We start from the raw sequence: 18,165 nt of genomic DNA on the forward strand, positions 1-18,165 counted from the left end.
CTATCAATCTCTATTCCAAAGGTTAGGGCATTTCTTATCTCCATTCCAGGGTGTAAAGATTATGTACTTAAGCATGATTGTTCGTAGTTAAAGTGATTAATTTACCCGCCACTTAGTGAAGGGGTTTTAGTCCCTCCCTAACTTCAGGGGAAAATCTCTACCTGGGGAAACAGCCTTTCTCGGAGAGGTGACCTTGATTAAAACACATAGTGCCAAGAAGGTGAGCAAATATATTAAGAACAGTATGCCATATATGCCAGGTCCCTTGAAACAGCAAGGATGGACCGGCTCCCGGCAGTAAACCTCCCAGATTCTAGTTTGCAGAAGCACTCTTGAACTCAGTTGTAGCCATGTGGATGTTTGTCCTTTTCAGCTAATTAGCTCAGTTGGGTACATCTTCTGGCTAAATTAAGCCAAGGTCATAGTTTTGATGGCTGGTAGGGCCAGTTAGCTTCCTTTGAGTCCACAGGTCTAGACTCCATCTTGTCCAGCCAACCTTCTTAGTAATCTGTGCCATTGGTGACTGATTCTAATGGTGGGGCTGACCTTGTTTACATCTCTTTGCTTCATGCCCATAAATCTAGCCAAAGTGTCAATTTCCAAGTGAAGTACTAATTAGAAACAATGAGGGAACATAAGCAGAAACTTTTAGGAAGATGTTTTCTCTATTTTTCCTTCCATATTTTCTTTCCTTTCCTCTAGTCCTGGCTTCCATTTTTCTATTATCAGACTAGAATGTTCTTGATCCACCTTCCTAACAGTACTTATTTATACAATCTTCAAGGGATCCTTCAAAATAGAATATAAAAGAAACTGAGTTCCAGAATTGGAAAGGAACAACCAACCATAAGCTTACCCAGTTTAATAAATCCCTTAAGACTTTCCTCTAAAGTAAATCCTGGATTGAAAGCAAGTTGAAACATTTCTAATCCCTCCTTTGAACTTTATCCTATGGGCAAATAAAAACTTTTGAAGGTTTTTGAGAATGAGCGTGGCTATTATATAATCAAAAGAGTGACAAAGTTAAAGATGGTGTTCATGAACAGCTGGGACTGTTGCAATAGCTCAAGCAAATACCAATAATAAATTTAAAATAGCTGGTAGTAAACTTGGAATGTAAAGAAAGGGAAAGACACAGAAAAGATTAATTAATTTGACTTTGTTTTGCTTAGAGTAATGGAAGAGTCAAAGATAATGTTCAAATTTTAAAATTAGGAAATTTGACAGAAATAGGGAAGTCAGAAAAAAAAAAAAAACAGCTGCTGCCCTAGCTGGTTTAGTTCAGTGGACAGAGCAAATTTTTTTTTAAAAAAAAACAGCTGCGTTGGAGTCAGGGGACATCTGAGACAGTGTGAGAAATAAATAAGAACACAAGCAATGATAAAACCTGTCCAGTCTAATAACTCCAGCTCAATTCCAGAAATGACAATTAACTGATGAGAGATATGCCATTATCTAGAGAACCCTGACTTTGTTTTGGGTGAGCACTCACTTATAGTTGATTATAAAACATGCTTCCCAGTGGGCCTGAAAAATCCTGGGATGTCTTCAGGTAGTTAGGCAAACAACACTGCATTTTAGATTCCTCCATGTCATCGAAAAACACATAGAAAAATGTATGAAGACATCTTTCCTGGGCAACAGCACATATCCAACCAGACCTGGGTGTAGATCCTAGGTCCAAAAATTACTAGTATGTGCTATAATTCATAAACATGTGCCTCTATGTGGCTCAATTTCCTCATCTGTTAATTGGGGATAACTACCTATGCTTGGGATTGGTGGGAGGATTAAATGTAATAATGTGTCTAAACCAGCCATGGGCAAACTACGGCCCGTTTGAAATGATAAAACTAAAAAATAAAAACACAGACCTTTTATGTAATGATGTTTACTTTGAATTTATATTAGTTCACACAAACACTCCATCCATGCTTTTGTTCCGGCCCTCCCATCCAGTTTAAGAACCCATTGTGGCCCTCAAGTCAAAAAGTTTGCCCACCCCTGAACACTTAACATAGTACTCAGCCCTAGGAGGCATTCAACAAATATTAGTTTATACTCCTATTGCAAACTTGACAGTGAAAGGACAAGCAGTTCAATTTAAAATCTGAGTGATGAAAAATTTACACATGACAATACTAGTATAAAAGAAGAATCTTATTCAAACAATGATTTAAAAATTGCATACAACCATAGCCCCTGAGAGATAGTGGCCTCTCTCTGTAGCTTAAAATTCTCAGGATAATAGAGAACAGGTGTGAGAGCTTGGAACCTTCATTTCCCACCATTTCAATTAGGGTGATCTGTTTGGTGAGATTTGTTTGGAACTGAGATTTAATAAAAAGGGAGGCTTATGGGATAGGGTGAGGCTTTTCCAGCTGTGTAGGGCAGCCAGAGTACATCACTAGAGACTGAGGGAGCAGGGGCAGGCAGTGCCCTGCCCAAAAACTATGTGATTAGGTAGAATGAACCAAGCCATGAACTTCAAAGGTTATGTAGATTAGAGTGAACCCCAATACCAAATTGGAGTCCCAGCTAGATTTGAGGGAAAATATATGCTCTAATATACAAACTTACTTGTGGAATCACTGGCTCTTCCATGCAAAGGTATTGAAGGAAGTCACAGAAGCCTTGAAGACAAAGCTACAAGGGGTATCCATCATAATTTTCCTGTTGGATTTTAACTTTTACTCAATACCAAAATGGATATTTATCCATAAAACACAACAGAAATATCATTTTAATTCATATTGAAAGCTAATATAAGAAAAGGGTTGTGGTCATGATCAGGTTGGGACCTACCACTGTCTCTCTCTGGACTTCAGTTTCTAATTTGTACAATAAAGAGATTGGAGCCATCATGAAATTCTGGCTCTCATATTTGAGAATTCTAAGATACATAGTAGAACTCTGTCCACCTCAGACAACCTAACTTCTCTGCAGCTCAGGCAATATTCAGTCACTCTTCCTGGAGCCCAAGGCCTGAACAAAATGAAACATTAACCTGTAAACCTCCTTCATACTGCTAAACCCATTCTCATGTACCCATTTAAAAAAACTCAATTGAAAGGAAACAACTATTCAAAGTGCATTGATCTTGGTAGTGTTTCCATGTGTGTGTTTCTTTTTTTTTAGTGTGGGAAGGACACATGAAAATTCTTATTTACCTTTAAGTTTTGCATATCCTACTTTGAGTGTTCCCCAAGCAGTTTTTAGACCACAAAGTTAAGTCAAGGAAACTTTTTCCTCAAGGGAAAAATGTTTTCTTTGTTGTCCTCAGGAATATATCTTTAACCCCTCTGTATCCTCTAGGCCAGTGATGGCGAACCTATGACACACGTGTCAGAGGTAACACGCGAACTCATTTTTTTGGTTGATTTTTCTTTGTTAAATGGCTTTTAAATATCCTATATAATAAAAGCCTAATATTCTAAGTGCCACGAAAGTTTCAATGCACTGTATGTGCGCACCCGCATGTGGTATTTTGTAGAAGAGCCACACTCAAGGGGCCAAAGAGCCGCATGTGGCTCGCGAGCCGCAGTTTGCCAACCACTGCTCTAGGCAAAAGCTTGCACTTAATATTACCTTTGACAGCCTTCCAAAAGTATCAGAATCAAGAAGTCTCAGCACTTGAGCAGGCAAAGAAAGCCACAGTCCTCTGCAATCAGATCCAGAACCCTTTCATCTTTGACATAAATTCACGCCCACTTTCCACTCCCTTTTCTTTTTGCTGGTATCCATTATCCATGCCTCATACCCATAACTCAGAGATATTAAGAAGTTTGGCTTAGCCTTGCTTTCTCAAAATTGAGAATGCTGAAGAACATTTCCAGATAAGTCAGTTTCCTAAAGAGAAGTCTTTAGCTTAATGGATCACAAGCACATGTTTTCTGAACTCAAGTCCCACCTCAGTCAATTCAATTTCCTATTCCATAGGCATAGGCCACAATGTAAACTACTTTATACAAAGGGAAGCCCAAGATGTTGATGCTCAATGCAAAATATACCCACTTCTGGGAGGTGATTCAAAGTTCATCTCCTGCTGGAGGAGAGGTAGCAGGGTGAAAGATCACCTTCTTTATTGTGGTCACTAGGTTCTATTTGGAATAAATTGGACCTTGGACAAAGACATATATAGCTGATAGGTATCCTTCTTCCTCCAAACTATAATTGGGGCCTTTTAAAAACCATGCATAAAGACTTCCCCAACACCACCACCACACAACCAGAGCTGGTAAGAGAATTATTTCTTTGGTTGAAATCTATAGTAAACTCTCTCCCTCAGGTGCCCATAAAGTGCTTGCTAACACCCAAGCCACTCAGCACTTGGTTGGCTAGGAGACTCAGTCATGTGATCAGTGCTGGGAATTACTAATTTCAAGGGAATTAAAAGCCAAGTGAGGAAATGTTATATAAGAAACCCAATTAATGGGCATGGTCAATCATCACATGACATCTATTAAGTGTGCAGCAGTCCACAGAGCAACTTTGAAGATGGCTCAAACCCTGTGTAAGTTTGATTTTAATTAGTCTTATCTCCAACAATTATGTAGATACCAAACAGAAACACAAAGGATTTGTGCACATGTATTGTAGTATTTCCTTTACTCCAAATTCCAGTTGCTTTAAGTTGTTTTTATTTTTATATAAGACCTTGTGTGATTGAGGATCAGAAGGCTTGACTATTCTGTTTTTCCCAGACGTTAATCAAATCTACTCCAGATGGTCTTCTAAATTTCCTTTCAGCTGACAATGCAAAGCAAGTTCACTTTCACTCAACAAAACTGACATATCTATTTGGGCATACTTTCTCAGCTTATGGTAAGGAGAATGGAGCTATATAATTCACCAACAGGGAAACAAATTTCATAATGAAGAACAGGATGAAAAAGAAACATGAAAAAGGCAGTATTACATGAACTGCCAGCTTCAGAGCCAACTTTAAACTTGAGTATTCAGTAGTTGCCTCCTCGAGTGGGATATTTGGATAACAGAATACCTCAAGATGTCAAACAATTCCCTTCATTACCATTTTCTCTGGTTTCTCTATTAAAATGTGTCCCTTTACTTGATTTTAAGGCATGGAGGTGGTCACAACTGAAGCATAATGGACAGTCATGAACAGTCTAGTATGAGTAGAGGGTTCAATTTAGAGTGAGGAAGGATTTGTATTAAAGAGAGGAAAAAGCACAGAACTCAGGCACTGGGGGTACCACCTTCTGTTCACAGATTTAATAAATTAGCTAAGGTCCCAGCTTAATAATGGTCCTGCAAAGAAGAGATTTGCAGAGAGTATGCTCTTAATTAAATGGAAACTTAAACAAACACAATTATGAAGAATGAAGGCCTCAGGGAAATCTTAAATTTGCTCAGGGTAAATTGAGGTGGGTGCAAGTGAATATTTATTTTTATCCTGTTCCATAAAAGCCACAGACTAACATCATATGCAAACACAGAGGGGTCATTGATCTTCCCATTTCAAGCTCCTCATACACAGAAGTGTTTCTTCATTAGCATCTCAAATTTGGGCAATCACTATATTGATTTTGGTGGAAACCAAATGTTTTCAAATCAAGTTAAAATGAAAACAAACAACAAACCAACAAAATGCAAATTCAAATATGCTATGGGAATCTTTCTATTAAATTATTTTTAAAGAAAAGTATACTTTATAACATGAATAATCATATCCTGAAGTATCAGATTTGAGTTCAGATTTTTTATTATCAGGTATGGCAAAATATAACATGAAATAACTGAATGGAGCTAATCTCTCTTTCCTCTGCCTCTATTTTTTGCTCTTCACTTGTCTCAGAAACCACCTTCACATCCATATATAGCTTCCTCTTTCACTTATTTTGCCACAATATACAAGAGAAATTTATCTGAAATCCCATAGAGACCAAAGAAGTGAGAAATGGTTCACATAAGTTTTAAGTTTGCACTAGAATAAGTGCAGAAGAGAAATTTTCATTTGCCTCCTAATTCTCACAATTTCTGATGAACAGGAATATTAATTTCACAAAATATTTAACTTCTGTTAATCAAAATGTATCTCAAGCAATATTAAATGTCAAGTAAACTGAATTAAAATATGTGACTATATTACACAATATAATTAATAAAGTTTCTTATAAATCAGTAAGAACAATATTAACATCACAATAGAAATGTGGACAAATGAAACAAACAGGGAATTCTCAAAATAAGGAGTAAAATTGGACACAAAAATGAAAAACTAACTTTACTAATAATCAAAGAAATGCTGGCAAAAAGGAATCTTTTTATATTTCCCTAGAAAATGGGCAAATATATTATTCAATGCTAGCATGAGCGTAGAGAGACAAGTACTCTCTTATTCTGCTGATGGGAACATAAAGTGGTACAACCTTTCTGAAGGGCAATTGGGCAATATGTATCAAAAGCCTTAAAATATTCATAAATGTTTGGTCTGATATTCCTATCTCCAGGCATTTATCCTATGGAAATTATAGAGATATTGTATGAGTGTTGTCATCACAGCATTTTTCACAATAGAAAGAAATTGGGAATAATTAAAATGTTCATGTTGGAGAATGGTTATATAAATTACAGTATTTGTACAGGATGGAATGTTATGTAGCCATTAAAATCATGTTTGAAAACATTTAATAATCTAAGAAAATGTTCAAGATATAATGTTAGGTTTCTAAAGACAGAACACAAATAGTATAATTCCGTTTACTGAAAAAGTATGCTGTATATTTATACAAAATAGAATGAAAATGAATACATCAAATGTTAACAGTGATTATTCAGAGGAATAGAGTCACCTATATTTTTTAATACTTTTGTGTCTTCTCAAATGTCTAAAATGAGCACATATTAATTTATACTTAAAAAGAAAAACACAGGTGCTATTTCAGAAGAAGAAAAGTGCTATTTGTAAAGTGCTTTGAGGACTTTAGGGTCTCCTTCCCATATAATCAATGTTTCCAGATTCCTCATTTACCACAAAAGAAGTGTTTTGTAACCCTAGCCAGTACTTCCCACTCTTGCCTCTGTGCCTTTGTTTGCTTATTTCTGGACTAGAGGCCCGGTGCACGAAATTTGTGCACAGGGGATGGGGGGGGAGGTCCCTCATCCCAGCCTGCACCCTCGCCAATCTGGGACCCCTCGGGGGATGTCCGACTGCTGGTTTAGGCCCGATTCCACATCGGGCCTAAGCCAGCAGTCGGACATCCCTCTCACAATCCGTGAATGCTGACTCCCAACCACTCGCTTACCTGCCAGTCTTATTACCCTCTAACCACTCCACTGCCAGCCTTATCGATGCCTAACTGCTCTCCTTCCAGCCCAATTGTCCCCAACCATCCTCCCCTGCCAGCCCAGTTGCCCCCAACTTCCCGCCCCTAGAGGCCTGGGTCCCCCAAATGCCCTCTTGTGCAGGCCTGGTCACCCCCAACTGCCCTCCCCTGCAGGCCTGGTCCCCCCCCCCAACCGCCCTCCCCTACTGACCTGATTGCCCACAACTACCCTCTCCTGCTGGCCATCCTGTGGCAGCCATCGTTGACCACATGGGAGAGGCCATTGTGTGCGATTGTGTGAGGGTCAATTTGCATATTACCTCTTTATTATATAGGATGGTATATAACCCTTCTCAAATCACACTTTTCTCACACAGCACCTTTCTGCCAATCATGAAGGAAGCAGACCTGCTTCTATATACCTCACTTATATTGGGTAGCCATTAGAATAGATGAGGGGTTCTCAACACTGATTATACATGAGAATCACCCAGGGAATGTAAGACAAAACAAAACAAAGCCCAGAAAACACTTCCAGTGATTCTGATTTAATTGGTCCAGGCTGAGGCTTAGACATTAATTTTAAAAGCTCTCAAGGTGGTTATAAGGTACAACCAGAGTTGAGAACCACAGAGTTAAGTGAAAACACAGAAAAATAGAGCAATACCTTTTTTCATCTGAATTCATTTGAGTGATATAGGCAGGATGGACACTAATAACACTCTGGGCACCTGTTTTACACTGACTCCTGAGATATACACAAGCTACCAACTATTCCTTTGTTAAATGCCATACCCTAAAGACCATAAAGCACTTCATCATCAACTTCCACATTCATCGTATGAGTGACCCCATAAAGTGGAAAGGCCCCCAAAACAATGTTCAACATCCCCTTTTTCTTTCCTTCCAAACTTGCTTGTGTTAAGGCCACTGCTAAAATCCAACTGCTTCAGCTGAAAGTGTAACACACCAAGCCATTAACCATTCTTATGCTTGGCACCTGGCAAATGACAGACTTCTGAGAGAATGGGACATAGGACAGGGAAATTTTGATGTGGGTAAGAAGGAAAGAAAAAGCAGGAAGTGGTGATGGTAGGTCTAGTTGGGGTACTGAGTATATAGGGAACATCACGATCTGCTGTAGCATCAAGAAGATGAAAGTGCACACAAAGAGACAAGCTCTGTCCACTTTATAACATTGCCAAGGGGCATCCTGAAATGAGACCTATAAAATAGGTTGGGCAGCATGAAGTTCTTGAAAGAGCACTAACTTGGAAGTGAAGAGACTTGTTTCCAGGATGGGGACTACATCCTCTGAGGGTTGTAGCCTACACTTGCACAACCCTCAGAAAGTACTTTCTTGAGAGGGTGGGGGAAGTGGTTCATGAGCAACAATAGGTAGTGCCAACCCTGCTGGAAGATGCAAAGGGTCAAAGAGTACAAAGTTTCAGTTATGCCAAGTGAAGAAGTTCTGGAGATCTAATGTACATCACGGTAATGATAGTTAATACTGTATTGTATATTTGAAATTCACCAAGAGGGTAAATATTAAGTGTTCTCACAAAAAAAGAGAATAAAATGATAACTATGTGAAGTGATGGATATACGCATTAGCTTCATTGTGGTGATCATTTCACAATGTTTATGTATGTCAAATCATTAAGTTGTACAACTTAAATATATACAACTAGAGGCCCGGTGCATGAAATTCATGCATGGGGGTGGAGGGTCCCTCAGCCTGGCCTGCACCCTCTCCAATCCAGGACCCCTCAGGGGATGTCCGACTGCCTCTTGCAATCCAGGACCACTGGCTCCTAACTGCTCTCCTGCCTGCCTGCCTACCTGATCGCCCCTAACCCCTCTGCCTGCCTGCCTGATCGCCTCTAACCACCTGTGCCTGCCTGATCGCCCCTAACCACCTCTGGCTGCCTGCTTGATTGCCCCTAACTGCTCCCCTGTTTTCCTCTCCTGGGCTGCAGCCTAGCTGGTCCCTACTCCTCTCTCCAGAGCTCATTTGTGCCTAGCTGGTCCCCATTCCCCTCTCCCCAATGTTGATTGTCTGAGCAGTTATGGCGTGAAGGCATGAGGATGTGATGACATGAGGGCGTGATGACTCTCTCACAAGCTCATCTGTGCCTGGCTGGTCCCCATTCCTCTCTCATGAGCTCATTTGTGCCTGGATGGTCTCCCAGTGTTGAGTATCTGAGCAGTTACAGTGTGATGGTGTGAGGGCATGATGACATGAAGGCGTGATGACCATTTGCATATTAGTTCTTTATTATATGGGATTCCTTTTATATCTCAACACAGTTGGGAAAAAACAAACAAATTTTTGTGCCCTAGGTGCTTCTCTCTCCTCACCCTAGTCCCAACCCTGCTTCCTTAGTTTTGCATCTGACTCTGAACTAGCTGTGTGATCTTGACCAAGTCACTTCTCCTCTCTAAATGTCTACCCCCTAAACCACAGCAGCTCCACTTTTATCTATCTCATAGATCGGGCTTCCATAAAAATTTCATTTGAAAAAAAGGTTCCAGAGGTTTAAAAATTCTATCCTGCTACTCTGAGTCATCTGTAAAAGTCCTTCTAGCCTGTAATGCTGTGTGATTCTATGATTGAAAGATACAGACCATAAGAATTTTCATGGGCCAATTTGAGCCTCTCTTTTTCAACCTGCAAACACTGAAAAGGCAGTTTCTAGCACAGGCCAAAGGGACAAATATTGACCTGCCCTCTGAATATTCCTGTTCATCAACTTGCCTCTCTAGAGAATTTTCAGAGGGTCAGCAATCTCTTTTTAGGCTTTGTGGAAAGTCTTCTGAAAATCCCAGGCAGGCACAGACTGCTATAAATGTCAACACTCACAAGAAACCCATTTGTTAATATGAGAGACCCTCATCATTTGGGGAACTGCTAGAAACCATGTCAAAATTACAGATGGTGTGGCTCTGAGAGATCTGATAGAGGTTCACGAGCAACAATAGGTAATGCTAACCCTGCTGGAAGATGCAAAGTAGAAAGAAGAAAATTATCCTCAACTGTATTTCCTTAGGTGTCTTCATTACCAACTTCCATATGTCAATAATCTGTGTCTTCAGATCAAATACTAAATTTTCTCAGAATGTTACAGTGTTTACTTTGTACATGGAGCAAAATCCTAGCCTTCTTTCCCACTGTGAAATGGCTTTGACAATTATAGATGTGAGATCTTTCTGTAAAAGTCATCCTTACATGTTTCCATCCTTGTCATGAGGTCAACCTAACAGCCACAGATTAAATCCCCTGGAAGCAGATTCTGAGATGGAGATTTGAATGCAAAAGTTTACTGAGGAGTAGTACTCTCATTATTGACACTTGTTGGAGGAAAATAAGAAAGCGGGTTTGGGCAGAAGAAGAAGATATGCTGTGGTGCAGTTATAACAAGACCTCAGCCTACCCTTAAAAGAGCTTTGAAGTTGAGTTAGAGTCACCCCATTTGGGGTAAAAGGGCTGTGCCTTTATTCTCCATATAACCAATTATTAGATACTGGCTGACCTTGGAAGCAAGTATAACCTTGAGCTAGGCAGCACTCTTCAGCCAACAATTATCCCAGAAGCTGGAAAAATAAGTCTTTTCGTGCTAAAGGGGGACTTGGGTGACACAGCATAAGTATCCTTACACTAGCCTTTACCCAGATGGCACCCTTGTTTAGCAAGAATTGCTTGACAACCATCCAGTAGGATTGGATTGGTCATAGTTGCAGCCCAGTTCTTCACCCATAATCACCTTGCCACTCTTCTATTGTCAGGCTCTTATATTATCTTGGTTGAATGCAGATTACAATATACCATTCACCCAGTTAATCATGTAGTAACTCCCATTCTTTAAGACAAGGATGAAAAAGAAGGTAGGTAACAACAGTGGTCTGAAATCAGGATGAGAAAAGTTGCTGCTTAAATAAAAGTAACCTTCAGTACTGCATAGTTGGACATGTTAAAGTTCACTCAGAGTGAAGGACAATTCTGAAGCTACTAAAAGAGCAACCTTACTTTAACAAAGCCAAAAATAAAGGAGTATTCTCTTTGGTCAGCTGCAACAGGGAATAGTCAAAGTATAATAAATTAGGCACAAATACAAGTTTTTGTTGGATTGTTCACTGACATGTATTGAATTGAGGTGATCACTGCCCCTAGGGTTCTCAAGTACACAGCCACATACTCAAGAGGACACATAGAAACTGCATGTTAAAAGACACTGCAGTATTAAGCCACAGTTGTGACTTGCTCAGAAATGTGAGCAAGTCTCATAGTCCAGGAGGCCCCATACCCAAGCTCATTAATAAAGCAGTGTACTTTTGAATAGGTAATACATTCACATAGTTCAAGGAACAAGTATAAAAAGATCTATAAAATCAGTGTTTAGTAAGAGGTCTCTAATTTGTGGCAGTAGGCAACATATAGAGCTGCACTCCTCTACCATCCATGTTTTCTAGGAGCTTATGCTCTGAAAGAATGGTTTGAGTTGTATTTTTTTAACCTTTATTGTTTTTATTCTTACAGAAAATGATACTTCCTTCTTGTAAAATAGTCAAACATTACATAAACAAATGACAGTGCAAGTCGAAGTTCTTGGTAATCCTACATCTTAGAGAAAACCACTGCCAATGCTTTCTAATTTTTTCTATATATATATAAAAATGTGTTTTTTACAAAAAATGAAATTAAGCTAAACATACTATTTTGTGGCTTTTTTCTATGTAATAATATATTACAGAAATCTTTCTTTTCTTTTATAGAGATTGAGCTATCTTTTGAACAGCAGTATAGTACTTCATGTGTGTATAGTATAATTTATTTCTCCAGTTTTATTTTTAATTTTTAAATTTCTGTCATACAGTGCTTTAAATCCATTTCTTCATTGCTTATAATACTTTTATTTTGAAATTAAATCTCATTTCTGGGGAAATAAATGAGAAATCAAAATGGGAAGCTTCATATGAGTAGACAATCTTCCACAAAGGTCTATGTGTAGCAGGAAGTGCCAGAAAAGGGGACATACAGGTGCAATTGCCTTGAGTAACAAGGAGAATACTGAATAAGTGGGAAAGACCATCTTCTGGATTTGAGCAAATGTATAAGCAAGGAAGAAGTGAGGATTGGGATAGGGTAAGGAATTAGAAAAGAAGATAAAAGTAGATTGAAATGGAAGAATATATGGAAGAATCTTGATATATGGATGGTGAGTTGTTACAGAGCACAGGTTTTTACAGTGAGAGCTCGCATGCTTTAGTTGAATCCAAGCTTGATATTAATTAACGATATAATATGGCTATTGAAAAACATTAACAATCCTAGGCTACTAAAATAACAGTGTATAACAAATCAAGCAATATCTCATTGTCATCCACACTGGTCAGATCACATCTGAATTATCAGGATCAATAAAATGTTGACAAATACTCATAAAAGACAGAACAGTGAGGGAACTTATCATCATGCCACAAAAGTAATTGTTGAAGAATCAGGACATGTTTAGCCTGAAGAAAAAGAAGATAAAGAGAGATGTTAACCGTTTTTTAAAATGTGAAGTACTGTCACATGGAAAAGGGATTAAACTTGTACCTTTGGCCCCAAAATGGTGGAACTGGACTAAATAGCAGAGATTACAAGAACATAGGTTTTTGAATCAACAGACAAAAAACTTTTATTTTGCTAAATGGTCTTTTTAAATGTTTAATTTAAGTATATCTAAGATACTGTGTGTAATTTCATTGCCATTATTATTCAGTCAATACTTTCTTCATAAATAGTACAGAAGTAAAATTCAAACTAGTCCTTGGTGAGTTTTCATAAGTTGTTAATTAGTGGTATTCAAAATAATAAGGCCTTATTGTATACTGCTTAAGAAAGATTTTCAAATACTTTAATCTCTTTCTTCCTATGCTTATTTCTTAATCCCATGCTTTGGCCTACCATGTGCCCTCAACTCCCACTGAAGCAAAGAGCACATTGAAAACCCACACAAAAATGTAAATCTGAGAAATAAATATGTGTGGTTGGCTTAAAAAGAGTAAGAATTAACATTTAAAGCAATGGTAATTTACTCTGATCTGTAATTTTGAGCTCCTGTGCTGAAATTGCTATTTGGAAATTACCAAGTGCTTGGGTCTCTTTTGTGATCTTCTTCCTGCATACACCCAGCACACAAAGGAATCATAATGACGACTGAGTCACTGCTGACATCTCCCTGAAGCGTGATCTCCAAATGTCAATACCATTTTCTATGGTGCAGTGGAGAGGATTCCCAACCATAGTCTGCTTACACTACAGGGTGAGCTCAAGACAGCGCTGAACCTGGAATATGTTTAAAGGGCAGCACAAGCTTCCTTCATTTTCTACTTCTTTGGCCAAACTGTTGGCTTTGCAAATCATCCTCATCACCCACTCCCATTAGTCATTACCTAAATATAAATGGAAAACTATTTAAATTTATGGGAGGAAGGAAGTTGCTTTTGACCATAGCCCAATAAAATGATGTGAGCAGTTGATTAAATTACACTTAAATTATGGACTAATACCAGAAGCAAAAATAGAGGAATGATATAAAATAGAGACACGAATAGTCTAAAAGACCAATACATAGAAACCCCTGTAATATTCTGTGATTCATACTTTAAGATATACTGTTCTTCCCAGCTTCTCAAACCCTGACTCCAAAAAGGTTACCAAAAACTTAAGCATCAGATTTTTTTCTCTTTTCCATTTGGCATAGCTCCAGGGTATTAGTAATTAATGGTTGTCTGATATAAATTAACTTAAAAAAAGAAAAAATAAGAATCCCTGGTAAATTTAATTTAGAAATGGGAAGAACTCAGGAAGATTTAGTATGATTGAACTTTTTCATCATGTTGTGATCAAAGAATCAGTATATCTTTGTAATAGACCATTTTTGTCAGGTTTTCTTAGGGTTATTTTACTTGAAAGATATAATTTACTTTGTTGGCTTGGTAGAAGTCCATGAGAAAGAAAACTGAGCCTATATAAGGATTAGCTATATTATAATAAGGTTCTATCTCTACTAAAGCTATCTTTATTCTGAAGAATGTTTATGGAAGATGAAAGAAATGAGCTTCAACTACAATAGGGAAGATTGTAGTCAGATATAAGGAAGATCTTGGCATTTATTCTATATATTTTTTTGTTGTTGTTCATCCTCACCAAAGTATATTTTTCCATTGATTTTTAGAGAGGGGGGAAAGACAGAGAGAGAGAGAAACATCAATATGAGAGAGACACATCATTTGGTTGCTTCACACACCCTGATCAGGGCCAGGATTAAGCCTGCAACTGCAACCGAGGTATGTGCCCTTGACCGGAATTGAACCCAGGACTCTACAGTCTGCAGGCCAATGATCTATCCACTGAGCAAAACTGGCTAAGGCTCCATAGATATTTTTATAATGCATGTCAATAAAAATAATTCAGCTGTTATTGATTAAGTACAGCTTGATGAACACCTAGCCTGGTGGCCACAAGTTGTAGAGTCTTCCTCCCTTTAAAACAAGATAGAGTTGCCAACTGGAAGGTTAAGGCTGAGGTTATAGCTAAGCCTACCGTCCACAACAGATAAGGTTCACAGAGACTCAATGGGCTGTGAATAAAAATTCAATAGAACTTTTAATACCTACAGAAAGACTTTTAAAGGAAAAAAATCATCATGGCTGTCTTTCCTTCATTCAGGATTTTCCATCCTCCAAGCAATTATGGAAGCAGCAGTGCAAAACAACTGGCAAGTGACAGCAAGGTCTGTGGGAAACATAAAGGACGTCCAAGAATTCAGGCGCATCATTGAAGAAATGGACAGGAGACAGGAAAAGCGATACCTGATTGACTGTGAAGTCGAAAGGATTAACACAATTTTGGAACAGGTAAGTGTGAGATTTATTCCACCCCCAGCCAACATGTTAAATCATCAACCTGAGGCAGTTCGCATTTCTGCTAATAAATTAAGTACCTATCCAGACTAAACGTGCCAACGGTTTTTGATAGTCTTTCTAATCCTTTTTTCATCCCCAGTGGCTGCAGGAAAAGAAAGAAAATCTAAGCTGTTGAAAATTGCATTACCATGATTAATCTGGAGGTCTCTACAATTTAATGCTACCTATCAAATAAACACATCCTTCCACACCTCTGTTTCATAGATAGCTGAATCTTTCAAAGTAATCCTCTTCCTTTCCTATACTATCCCTATACCATCCTTCCAGCAGGGAACAGACAAGGAATCAAGCAGGGCAAAAGGGCAGGGGTTTTGTTTCAGGAGCCTAATAGCAGTATTCACTAGGTTTCCAAATTTGTGTATATTTTTGCAAACCATCCCTCTTTGGGGGGCAAGGGAGAGAGAGAGAGAGAGAGAAAGAGAGAGAGAGAGAAAAGAGGCAAATGTGTATGTAATTTAAGACTATTTTTAAGATGGCATATGATAAAAAAAGTTCATGGTTTTTAAAATGTGAACAAAGTGGAAAAGATTTAGAATATTTAGACTAGGGAAAAATCATTATTAAGCTTGGATATTTAAATTTAAGATTAAAATATTAGAAGAAATGTTTACCTTAAGCCAGATGGATACAATGAAGTAAAGAGTCAAATTGAAATGAGGTGAAAGTACATTATTTTCCTTAGTAGTTTCATTGCCAGCTAATAACAAAGTGCCTATGCTTCCATAAATAAAGAGTAAGGGAAAAATTTCCATTCTAATTTGATCACAGTGTACCTGGGGGCAAAAACAGCTTCAGAGATTGGAATTATAGTGAGCAGCCATTGTCTGGGAGAGCTGTTTTATAGCAAATTAAATATTAACAATTTGTCAGATGTGCTTCCATAAGAAGAGAATGGAAAAAAAGAAGAGAAAAGGGAAGGGAGGGGAGGGAGGAAGGGGAGGGGAGAAGAGAAAGGAGAGGAGAGGAGTGGGGAGAGGAGGGGAGGAAGACAAAGAAATGAAAGAAAGCAAGAAAGAAGAAAGAAAGAAAGAAAGAAAGAAAGAAAGAAAGAAAGAAAGAAAGAAAGGGAGGAAGAAAGAAAGAGAAACCGCTGACTCTGCATTATAGAGATACAAAGCTGTCCCCTTCTTAAAACAGCATCACCTCTAGTGAATCACACCTCACAGAAAATCTAGAGCACTAGCCTGGCTAAATCAAATTTCCCAACTAACATTCTCTTGAGCTATCCAAATGACCCACCCCTCCCTAAAAAAAAAAAAACCTGCCTTTGATTTTCTTAGATCTTGAAAGTGAAGAATCAGGTCAGTGATGTTGGTGTATGTACTACATGCCCTCTAAAATTTTAGACCAAAATAGCCTTTTAGTGGGTGACCTACTTAATAGCCTACAGCAGAGAAACATCCTCCTTGTGGTACTTTGTTTTCCTTCTTTTGTGCTAGTGACTTTGGCTTCCTGAATATCTTACATTTTGTTAAATCTTTTGGGTTTTATAGGACCTTATACTGGAGACTGGGATTTTTCAGCATGATGTAATAGAAAAAGAAGTGGGTAGAACTCTGAATTCTATATAGCTGTGGGATATTGGGCACTTAAATATCTATGCCTCAGCTGACTCATCTATATAATGGGGAAAATAATATTTGCTCCAACTCACATAGCTGGTACAATTGCTTCAAAAAGCATAAAATGCTATGGAAAATAATCATTATTTCTAAACACTTTTTGGGAAAACCAAAGTAACATTTTTCAAAAATTTTCTCTTTTCATGTTTCACTTTCTATCTTCCTTTCTTCTATATGCACATTTAGAGTATCCCTCAAAATACAATTTCTCAGGAAACACTTTTTTTCAAATAAATGTTTTAGCAAAATCCAGGTAAGGCTAAAAAGTTAATTTCACTTATTTTTTCTCTCTTTCAAGAAATTGTCATGAATCTGTCAACTCATGATTGTTTTTGCTGCTATTTAAGGAATTTTTACTAGGCCATAATTACTTTGAGGTAAGGGCCATGTTGGTCGTGTTCACTGTTGTATCACCAGTGTCCAACAGGATACCTGGCCCATAGTGTTGGATGGATAGATGGATGGGTAGATAAATGGATAAATGGTTGAATATTGAAGAAGTATATTTCAATAAGTTTTGTGATTTTACTATGCTTCCATCAGGGGCAAAATAGTACCTGCAGACACATGATATCATCATTAAAACACACATTTTTTGCAAAAGTTTAAGATGGTGGCTCTCTGCTCAAGCCTATTCTAATGATATTGTAAAATTGCCAAAGTTTAGGAGCACCCAAATACATAAAAAACTCCTGGAAGATATCAAGGAAGAGATCGACAACAATACAATCATAGTAGGGGACTTTAATACACCACTGACATCACTGGATATATCCTGACAAAAAATCAGCAAAGAAACAGCAATCCTAAATGACTCATTAGATCAGATGGACTTGTTTGACATCTTCAGAGCATTTCACCCCAAAACCACAGAATATACGTTCTCACGTGCACATGGGACATTTTCAAAAATAGACCACATATTGGGTCACAAGCAAAGTATCCCCAAATTCAAGAAGATTGAAATCATACCAAGCATCTTCTCAGACCACAATGGCATAATATTAGAAATAAACTACAATAAAAACAACACAAAACACTCAAATACTTGGAAGCTGAATAGCAAGTTATTAAATATTGAAAGAAGAAAAAAAACATCCTGGAAACTAATGACAATGAAAACACAACAATCCAAAACCTATGGGACACAATGAAAGCAGTCCTGAAAGGGGAGTTTATAGCTCTACAGGCCTAGCTCAAAAAAACAAGAAAAAATGGTAGTAAATCATCTAACTCTACATCTCAAAGAATTTGAAAAAGAGCAACAAGAAAAGCCCAGA

General features: G+C 38.0%; 1 protein-coding gene across 1 annotated transcript in view; it reads left to right on the forward strand.

Moving 5' to 3' along the window:
• Positions 1 to 16,171, forward strand: part of LOC102760415 (glutamate receptor 3) — a 158,178-nt gene extending 142,007 nt beyond the window's left edge. Inside the window, exon 4 of the mRNA XM_006757116.2 lies at positions 15,007 to 16,171. Within this exon, the coding sequence (XP_006757179.1) occupies positions 15,007 to 15,293 (287 nt within the window). The 3' untranslated portion in view covers positions 15,294 to 16,171. The remainder of the gene's footprint in view (positions 1 to 15,006) is intronic.
• Positions 16,172 to 18,165: the final 1,994 nt, after the last annotated feature.

This window comes from Myotis davidii, unplaced genomic scaffold (genome assembly GCF_000327345.1).
Source record: "Myotis davidii unplaced genomic scaffold, ASM32734v1 scaffold114, whole genome shotgun sequence".
In the NCBI taxonomy this organism is placed as follows: domain Eukaryota; kingdom Metazoa; phylum Chordata; class Mammalia; order Chiroptera; family Vespertilionidae; genus Myotis; species Myotis davidii.